The sequence below is a fragment of the Phaethon lepturus genome, unplaced genomic scaffold (genome assembly GCF_000687285.1).
Source record: "Phaethon lepturus isolate BGI_N335 unplaced genomic scaffold, ASM68728v1 scaffold29982, whole genome shotgun sequence".
Lineage (NCBI taxonomy): Eukaryota > Metazoa > Chordata > Aves > Phaethontiformes > Phaethontidae > Phaethon > Phaethon lepturus.
The window spans coordinates 1-9,431 of NW_010521692.1; the positions used below are offsets into that span (position 1 = coordinate 1).

Below are 9,431 nucleotides of genomic sequence, written 5' to 3' on the forward strand. Positions count from 1 at the left end.
GTCTTGCAGTGTTGCTTGCGTCCCTTGAGCATCTCCCCCTCGGGGCAGCACTGCCTCTGATGCTCTCGGTGCAGCCCCCCAGGGCTTGCGGGCATCCTCGCCTGCCGGCCCGGGGCCAGAGGGAGGTGGCAGGCCTGCCTGTGGGCTGGAGATGCATGCTTTCTCCAGTTGGCCGGCTCGGCTGCTCCTTTTCTCCACCCTAGCACATCTGGGACAAGCTCGCTAGCCCCAAACAAGCAGCTGCTTTTTTTCCGACTAGTTGTACTGGTCCCCAGAATTGCCCCAGGCTCTGAGATGCCTTGGTGTGGGAGGGCTGCAGGGAGACTCAGTGGAGCAAGAGCTCTGGGTTGTCCCTGCAAAGGCAACCCCACCACCACAGCTTGGTGGAGCATCCCAGGCTGTTTTCAATGGACCTGTCATCCCCAAGAGCTTGGACCCAGCAGGCCCAGGCTATGCTTTTTGCCGGGTGCAGGGTGTCTTTAGTTGAGCCGTCAGCAACGTGGCCAGCACCTCTTCATCCCACAGGGCTGCCTTGCAGGAGCGGGTACTCCTCGGCCGGAGATGCTGGAGATTCGCCTCATTTCCAGCCACTTGGTCCTGAGGAGGCTTTTCTGCTCCAGCCTCACCATCCATCCTAGAAGCAGGTTGTGCTTTGCACATATTCCTCCTCCCCTGATCTAATAGCCAGCCCTCCTGTGTCTTCCAGGAAAGCTATTGCCAAGTCCAGCCTCCAGCACATGGTAGCCCAGCCAAACCCTGCGCTAGCCCTGAGGAGCGACTCAGAGAGGCAGATACGCAGCACTGTGGACTGGAGCGTAAGTTGTAGTGCGTTTTGCTGGGTGTTGCATGGAGTGGGCTCCTGGCCAAGAAGCAGCAGGCACTTCCCTGCCTGAGGCTTCCCAGGTGGCTTTGGCTTTGACACATTTATGGCCTCTGACATTGCCACCAGCTGGTGCCAGCATCTGTGCTGCTGGCAGCACCCCTTGATGCTGCAAGGAGAGGCTGTGCAGGCACAGGTGGTTCCTGGGAGGATGGCGTAGCTATTCCACCGCCAGCTCTTCTGCTCCTGGCAGCCAAGGTCTTCTGGTGGCTGGGGCCAAGCAGCAGGAGCAATGCTCTGCTCCTTCACAGGCAAAGCCTGGCAGGTTTTAAGCTGCACCCTGAGGTTGTAGAAAAGAAGCTGTTTCGGGAGAGTCCCCTGCATTGAATTTGCCCTGATGCCTCCTCTCAGGGGGTGATGGAAGCAGGTCCCCTGTGCAGGACACTGCAATGGGACTGTAGGTCTTGGAGGTGGTTTCCTGGGGCCCTCTTGTTTCCAACAGGTGGGCCATGGCAGCAGCTTTGTGACGTTTCCTCTGTCCAGATGTTGGCCCTGGTTGTTCTGTGCATCTTGTCTCCTGGCCTATACGTAGCTCCAACCTCCCACCCCCCAGCATTGTCCAGTATCTTGTCCCTCACGCAAAGCCTTTTAGGGGCTCAGATGCCCGTCTGGAGGTGCTCTCAGACAAATGCGTTGTCTTGTGCCTTTCAGGAGACTGCGGTCTATGGGGAGCACATCTGGTTTGAGACCAATGTCTCTGGGGACTTCTGCTACGTTGGGGAGCAGAACTGTATGGCAAAGCTGCTGGTGAGTCACCTGGGGTCACCCGCCTCCCTGACAAGGGCTGCAGATGCAGGCTGTGCTGCCACCGGGTGGAGAGACCGCAAAGGCCTTGCTGCTGCTGCTGGGGGACACTTGGGGGTCTTGGGGGGCTGCCAAGGCAGGGAGTGTGTCTCTCCTACTTCTGGGTGCTGGAGGGCTGTATCTCCAGTTTCTGCCAGTGCTGGTGCTCAGTTTGCAATGGGAACCTGACGCAGGGTTGCAGCTCACCTGGAGGTGATACGATGATATTCCAGGGAGAGCCTGTTGGGATCCCACACCCTCAGAGGGACAATCTGAATCCAAGATCTTTCAATAGAGGAGAAAAGGGAGTGCTGGAGACCCAGGCCTGTTGCCTCCTGACCCTGCAGGCAGCACTGATCTTATGGGGTTGCCGCAGTCCTCCCTCCCAGCTTGCAGGCTCAGCCCCGCTTGTGGTGCAGGACATGGAGCACTGATGCCATCCTGTGCCTGCCCATGGGGCTTACCATGGGAGGCCTGCAGGTTCCATGGTGCTCTCAGGCAGTGTCAGAAGAGGCCAAGGACTGTGCGATAAGACAGCAGGAGAGCACCTCCCTGCCCTGTCCCAGACTTGAGAGCATCTGCTCTAGGCACATGCTTGGACCCCTTCACTTGCAAGGACTCTAGATTGTGTCTAACTTTCATATAGGACTTGTTCTGCATCCTGATGTATATGAAGGAGGTGTGATGGGAGGCTGAGCTTGCAGGCCTCTGAAGACTGCTATTCACATGCATGTTTTCCCTCCTCTTTTCTCACCCTCCAGCAAAAACCTCTCTCCAGGCGTAAGTGTGCAGCCTGCAAGATTGTAGTGCATACACCCTGCATTGAACAGCTGGAGAAAGTGAGTAGAGCCTGTTAAGCCCTCTCTGTGGCTTGCAAAGCTGTAACAGCCTTTTCCTGGGCAGCCCTTCCTCTTGGGTAGTGAAACACAAGAAGACTGGAAAACTGCCGTGTGTCATTACAGAGAGGGATCTTCTGGGGAGACAATACCAAAAGGAGCGTCTAGTGACATGACTGGGACCCCAGGCCCCATTTTGTTCAGTAACAGAGATATGTGAGGGGTTTTGCAGCAAGCACTGAACATGTCCAGAGGCTCTGGGCCTGCTGTAGTAAAGTAAACTCCAGTAGGTTTCCTTCGGGTATGATGGTTTTACTGATTCTTTCATGTATGTTCAATCTACAGATAAATTTCCGCTGCAAGCCTTCCTTCAGGGAGTCGGGATCCCGGAACGTACGGGAGGTGAGAGATGTGCCTGGGGCGCTGCCCACATCTGCCTTCTGCTTTCCACTTTGGTGGCAAAAACATCAGATGCTGCCAGCACGTTGCCCATCAGGGTGCAGGCATTGTGCTGTCTCCTGGCTCCAGGGGGGTGGCACGGTAAAAGGGATGTTTCTTTGCAAGGCAGCAGAGCAGACTGGGTGTGAGGAGCGAGGAGCTCGCAGGCAGCAAATGCAGAGCATCTGCTGGTTTGCATGTCCTAGAGCTCCTGCATCGACATGACGGGAACCTGTGAGATGTGTTTTCTGGGAGAGTTGTTTCCCCCTTGTGCTGGTCCCCAAGCCCATAGAGGAGGCTGTGGCAAACAGCAGTTCCCTAAGTCTCCCACAATTTGGAAGGAAGCGGTACAGGCTCAATTCTGGCTTTATCACTCAGCCCTGACCTGGGTGCCACAGGTACTCCAGGTAGCAGTGGAACATGCCCAGAGTGGTGCTGTCAGACCCCTTTAGCCTGTGTTTTAATGTACTGGGTGTAAGTGGTGGCCTGGGACCTGTCTGCTGAGCTGCACTGGTGGAAGCACCTGTCAGCCTTCATGCTTCACCTTCTAGCCTGTGGAGCCAGTGTAGCCCATGCAGTGCTCTGGAGTGAGTGTGGATGGCTCAGTCGTGGGCTGTTTTGGTATCAGCCGCTGCCGCCACACTGTGCTTGTGCTGGCACAGCAGACGCAGTAGGGGAAAGGTACTCAAACACAGGGCTGCCACTCAGAAATGCCAGTGTGAGCTGGTAAGGTGAAGCTTGCAACATCACTTTAAACCTTCCTTTCTTCCTTTGCTTCTCCTGCCATGCCTCCTTCCCATATCACTCTTAGCCCAGCTCCCTTATTTGTCCTTCACGTCCTTTCTGAGCTCTGCTGACAGCTCTCTGCCTCCGCTCACTCTTCTGTCTCTGTTTTCCCCCTCTCCAACCTCTACAAATTTTCTCTCCCTCCTCTTTCTTGGTTTTCCTTCTTTTTCTCACAAACCCTATTTCTCCATCCTGTCTTTCTAATACTTCTCAGTTCCTCCAAGGGCTCTTCTCTCCTGCTTCCCTAGAAAGGTGCTTTTCTGGCCTTTGTGCTGCCAGGGATCCCCTTCAGGGTCAGCCCGTTCCCTAGATGTGCCTGCTGGGACCCAGAGCTGAGTTCAGGGGATAGCCCCCCCCGCTTCTGGTCCCACCAGATTAATGTCCGCTAAAGCCAACAAGACTCTTTGTCCTCTCCCATGTGCTGCACTCGGAGCAGGCAACACTGGAGCTGACCTAAGTCTCCTGCCAATTTCTGCCTCTATCATCATCATGATCCCAAAAGCTGCCGAGAGCAAGGTGTTGGGCCCTACCGTGCTGGGCTGTGAACTCACACTCCCTCTGCTCTCTTTGCTGCCCTCCCTGCAATGCCGTTCCCAGTCCAGGGCTGGAAGAGGAGGGTGGGATATAGGAAATGTGGTACTTCATTACAAAACTTCTGACCCCCTCACAATCCCTCCTGCAAGCCCCAGCCCTCACCCGCCGTAAGCCTACAGGCAGAGAGAAGGTGCCTGTGAGCTGTGGGCAGGCGGGCAGGGGCTGAGGCAGGCTGGCAGGACTCGCCCTGGGGCAAAGCACAGGGTGAAGTGGGTGTGGAGGGCTTTGGGGCTGCTGCTCTCCTCGAGGAACGTGGAGCTAGGTGGTTCGCTGCTTAGCTGTGAGCACTTCCATCTTGTTACTGTGGGCACACACTGTGTCTCCCTGGGAGTTTTCACACCTTCCACCAGCACGTTTTTCAGCTGGGCACTGGGGGCATCTGGGCAGAGAAGTTAAGGGACGGAGATGTGATTTATGGCCAAAGTAGCGCTCCATGCTACTGTTTGCTTTGGGTGATTCTCAGTCTTCAGTTTCCCTCCCCTCCTTCCTTTTTTTCTTTTTTTCTGGTTTTAATTCCCTTTTCTCCATGCACCTTAATTTGGCCTCTTGCTCCCTGTTTCTTTGGCTTTGCCTTCTCCCAGAGGGTTGGGGCTGGTGCATGTGAGCAGTGGGCTTGCTGCAAGAGCAGAGGTCCTGGCTGGCTTGGGTCCATTCCTCCTGCCTGTTCCTGCATTCCCTCATACACTGGGACTTTCGTTCACTTTTTGTTTTCTTTTTTTCTTCTTTTCCTTTTAGCCCATCGTTGTCCGGCATCACTGGGTACACCGGCGGCGGCAGGAAGGGAAGTGCCGGCAGTGTGGCAAGGTGAGAAGACATCTTGGTTTTTTTTCTCAGCCTGAAGGAAAGCTAAGGTCAAACCAGAGACGAGAACAGGGCTGGGGACCAGGGACATCCCACCATTCCTGTTTGGCATAGCAGCCTACAGCAAAAACCAAGATGCGTGCCCTGTTTTTACACAGTGAAGTACTACATAAGTGCTTCCTACATAGAGTTGTTCTCCCTCTGGGCCCAATCAATCCTGGAGGGGACTGTCTTCCTGACATGCTTTCCTTGAGCAATAGGGACACCCTACAGAGCACAGTGGCCTCCCTGCTGCCATGGTGGTGGTTGGGGTTATCTGGCAGGGATCCGGAGGGCTCCAGCTACAGGCACGGTCCCTTTGTTACTGTCTGTCTTGGTGGTGGGAAAGTCCTGCAGGATGGTAGAAAGCTGCGAGGGAATTCCCTAAGCCTCTTATCCTTCCCTCTGCAGGGTTTCCAGCAGAAGTTTGCCTTCCACAGTAAAGAGATTGTAGCCATCAGCTGTTCTTGGTGCAAGCAAGCGGTGAGCAAAGCCCCCACTGAACATCTCACCAGCCTGTTCTGCACCTAATGACCTTTGCTTTCTGCTGGGACTCCCCAAGCTGCTTCTCTGCACCCTGCCCTTAACAGCTCCTCTTACTGGGAGGGGCTATACTGCTTTCTCCTCATTGCCTTCTCATTACAAAATTCCTGCATGGTTTCCTCCAGCAATCCCTGCACTGGCATGGGGGAGCTGGAAGGAGGAGAAGGTAGCTGTCCCCAGCAAACTGAGCAGCTGAGTTTTCTGTCTGTATTCTCTCCTTCCCCAGTATCACAGCAAAGTGTCATGTTTCATGCTGCAACACATCGAAGAGCCCTGCTCGCTGGGGGCTCACGCTGCTGTTGTTGTTCCTCCTACCTGGATTCTGCGGGTCCGGCGGCCCCAGGTAAGTCTTCTCAGCTCTTGCGGCTCTTTCATGGCTCCTCCTTGCCCTGCAGCTCCTTATGGAGTTTTTGGGTTTGTTTCTTTTCTCTCTAGAATCCACTGAAATCTAGTAAGAAGAAGAAGAGGACATCATTCAAGCGGAAATCCAGCAAAAAGGGAGCTGAGGTAAGAGATGAGGGGACAGGGAACGACCTTGTCTTGGAAGAGCAGAGGGACTGGGTGGTGAGGAGCCAGACTGGGAAACAAGGGGCTTTGCTGGGTCTGCACTGATGTTAAGGAGGGTGAGGTGGAGGGAGGGTGCCTGCTGGCAGGGCAAATCCCAGCTATAAGGCTTATGGGGTGGCTGGAATATTCTCTTCCTTCCACTCCTGACCTGCATGATGTTAGGGCTCATCTGGAAGTGGGAGTTCGCATTTCCCCAGGTTTGTTGAAGGACCTGCGGTGTCTCTTGCAGGAAGGGAGGTGGAAACCCTTTGTCATCAAGCCCATGCCAGCTCCTCTCATGAAGCCCTTGCTGGTGTTTGTGAATCCCAAGAGTGGTGGGAATCAGGTATGGCCTTGTCCTACATCTCCCTGAGGAGGCAGCTCTGTGAGGGCATTGCCATTTGGCTGCTGAGGTCTCATCATAGTTTCGATGATGTCTCAGCTGCAGAAAAGTCAAGGCAACCACCACAATGCCAATTTGCTGCCCAGCAATTCCCAGCCTTGGCTTTGCCTGAGTCCCCCCAGAATGATGTTGTCTTGGCCTGTCCCCAGGACCAGATGCTGCCTTCTCCACCCATTGGGAACTCTCTGTTACCTGAAGCCTTTCTTCTCCCCATAGGGAGCCAAGATCATCCAGTCCTTCATGTGGTATCTCAACCCACGGCAAGTTTTTGACCTCAGCCAGGGTGGACCCAAGGAGGCGTGAGTATTGGTGGGGGCAGCACCCTTCTCTCCCTCATTCCTGCCCCAGAGATTCAGCCCCAGAGCTCTTCCCATGGCTGCCAGAGGCCTGATGCTCCCTTGTACAAGGAGACCTCCAATAGGTTAATGCCTTGAGAGGCCTCTCTAGGATACATTGTGGTCAGTTGGTGTTTCCTGCCCAGGGCTGGTCTAATCTTAAGGCTAGTGGTGAAGAGACCAGCCATGGGGTGAGGTTCCCAGACCTAGTTCATTATGTTCAGTTAATGTCGCATGAGTCTTATCTGCTTGCTGCATTTCCATTTATCTATGTGTATGCAGACTGTGGACACCCCGCTGTTCCTCTGCAAGAGCTGGTGAAGCCAAAGTTACTGTGGCTTTGCCCACTGCTGTGAACTGGTGTGGTGATGGGGAGGAAGACACGCACGTGGCTTTGTGAATGCCGGGGCTCTGTGAGGGCACAAACCCCTGCACTGCGTAACACCTTTGGTGCTTCTTCCCTCCCCTCCTTGCCCTCCCTGTTCCCTGCAGACTGGAGCTGTACCGCAAGGTCCACAACCTCCGGATCCTGGCGTGTGGGGGAGATGGCACGGTGAGTCCCCCAGCCCCTTCGTGCCTGCAGTGCCTTTTGCGCCAGGCCTTTCCAGTGCCAGCAGCAGCCCTCCTCACTGTAATCCAGAACAGGGCAGAATGTGCGCAGTGTGTCCATGGTATAGCTGGTGGTACTGGATACCGTGGGTCTCCTCATGCACTGCTCCAGGGAGTGCTAGTTTGTGGCATGTCTGGATTTGTAGCTCTTTTGGGGGCGTGTGTCCTCACTGGGGTTACTCGTATCTCCCACAGCACTCGTTTGGAGCATTAAAGACTGTGAGTAGCCTTGATGGTAGCTAAGAGGACCCTGTCTCTGCCCCTCTGCCATCAGTAGTGCTCCAAGTCACCTCCACCTGCCTGCCAGTCCCTGAAATAACCAACTGTTTCTTTGCACTCTCTTGCTTGAGCAGGTGGGCTGGATACTCTCCATTCTGGACGAGTTACGCCTCAACCCACCTCCCCCTGTGGCCATCTTACCTTTGGGGACGGGGAACGACTTGGCCAGGACGCTGAACTGGGGTGGGGTAAGTGACGGGCACAAGGAACTGCTGCTGACAGAGTGGGGCTGAGCCCTTCGACTCCGGTTCCAGACACATGGGTGGGGATTTGCATGGGCTGGGTGTTTTGACTTTCCCTAAATACAGACTAACAAGTAAGTGCCATTTGGATGTTACTGTTCTTCTGACATTTGAATTATTCTGCTTTAGATTATAATCTATTAGGACATTAACAAAAGCAATCATTATTTCAAACTTTGGGAGATTTTTAGAAGGAAGATGTATTGTTTTAAATTTAAAGTCCCACTTTGTTGTGCCTTCAAGTAAAATCAATCTTTTTCACATCTTTTGCTCTGGGATGTCTTCCCAAAGCCCACTGTCTCTGGGGTGTCTCTGCAGGAGGCAAGTAGGAGACTCACCAAGTCCTGTTCTTCACCAGGGTTACACGGATGAGCCTCTGTCCAAGATCCTGTCGCACGTGGAAGATGGAAACATTGTGCAGCTTGATCGCTGGAACCTCCATGTGGAGCCAAACCCTGACGCAAACCCTGAGGAAAAGGATGAGGTGGCCACTGACAAGGTGGGACACCTCCTCTCCGTGTTTGTTCCCTGCACTGGGGGTCTGCGTTCTCCTTCTCCAAGTGGCTCAGCCAGCCCCAGCGCCTGGGGCTACGGTGTTGGGCTGGCATTGCCCTGCTCTAATTCCACGCCTCTCCTCATGGCTGTGGCCCATGGCACTCATGGCAAGGCCATGATGTCCGATCTCTGTAGAGATCAGAACTAAATGTTCACCAGAGTTTTTTAACCACAGCTTGCAACAGGTATAAGCCTGGTCTCCTCTGAGACTGTTCCTTTAGCAGAAACATGGGTGGTTGCAGATATCTTGTAGAGCAGATTGTGTCCCCTTGGGCCGTCATCTCAGGCTGGTGACCTCTGTATTTTCCTGGGGGGAAGGCAAGCCTCCACTCCCTCAGCCTCATGAGCACAGTGCATGGCTCTGCTATAGCCTGACCTCATCTTTGCCGTGGCCACATGCTGGCAGCCTTATCTTTGTTCCTCCTTTCCATTTCAGCTCCCCTTGGATGTCTTTAATAACTATTTCAGCCTTGGCTTTGACGCGCGGGTGACGCTGGAGTTCCATGAATCCCGAGGTATGGGGAGGTGGCAGGGCTGGGGCAGGGTCTGTGGTGATGGGGTGCCTTAGAGGTGGGCCTGTAAAACGCTCCTCGGGAAAGTAAACAAGGGGATTGCCCCAGGGACAGGGCTGGAGGTGAAACCTGAGGGGCAAGTGGAAGCTGCAGAGGAAGAAGAGGGGTGCCTGCATGGGAAGAGAGCTGGGGGCTGCCTCCTGGCTGAGGCTGGCTGGCGAGCCGGGTCTGGGGGGGCGTGGGCCGAGGA

General features: G+C 54.6%; 1 protein-coding gene across 1 annotated transcript in view; it reads left to right on the forward strand.

Annotated features, from left to right (window-relative positions):
- Positions 1-638: 638 nt before the first annotated feature.
- The window catches only part of LOC104616560 (diacylglycerol kinase zeta-like), a gene marked incomplete at its 5' end in the record, with an annotated part of 19,184 nt that continues 10,391 nt past the window's right edge, over positions 639-9,431 (forward strand). Inside the window, 14 exon segments of the mRNA XM_010281607.1 lie at positions 639-815; positions 1,532-1,627; positions 2,425-2,502; positions 2,845-2,901; positions 5,053-5,121; positions 5,569-5,640; positions 5,927-6,043; positions 6,136-6,207; positions 6,497-6,592; positions 6,866-6,948; positions 7,477-7,537; positions 7,947-8,060; positions 8,473-8,613; positions 9,106-9,184. Coding sequence (XP_010279909.1) covers positions 639-815; positions 1,532-1,627; positions 2,425-2,502; positions 2,845-2,901; positions 5,053-5,121; positions 5,569-5,640; positions 5,927-6,043; positions 6,136-6,207; positions 6,497-6,592; positions 6,866-6,948; positions 7,477-7,537; positions 7,947-8,060; positions 8,473-8,613; positions 9,106-9,184 — 1,312 coding nt within the window.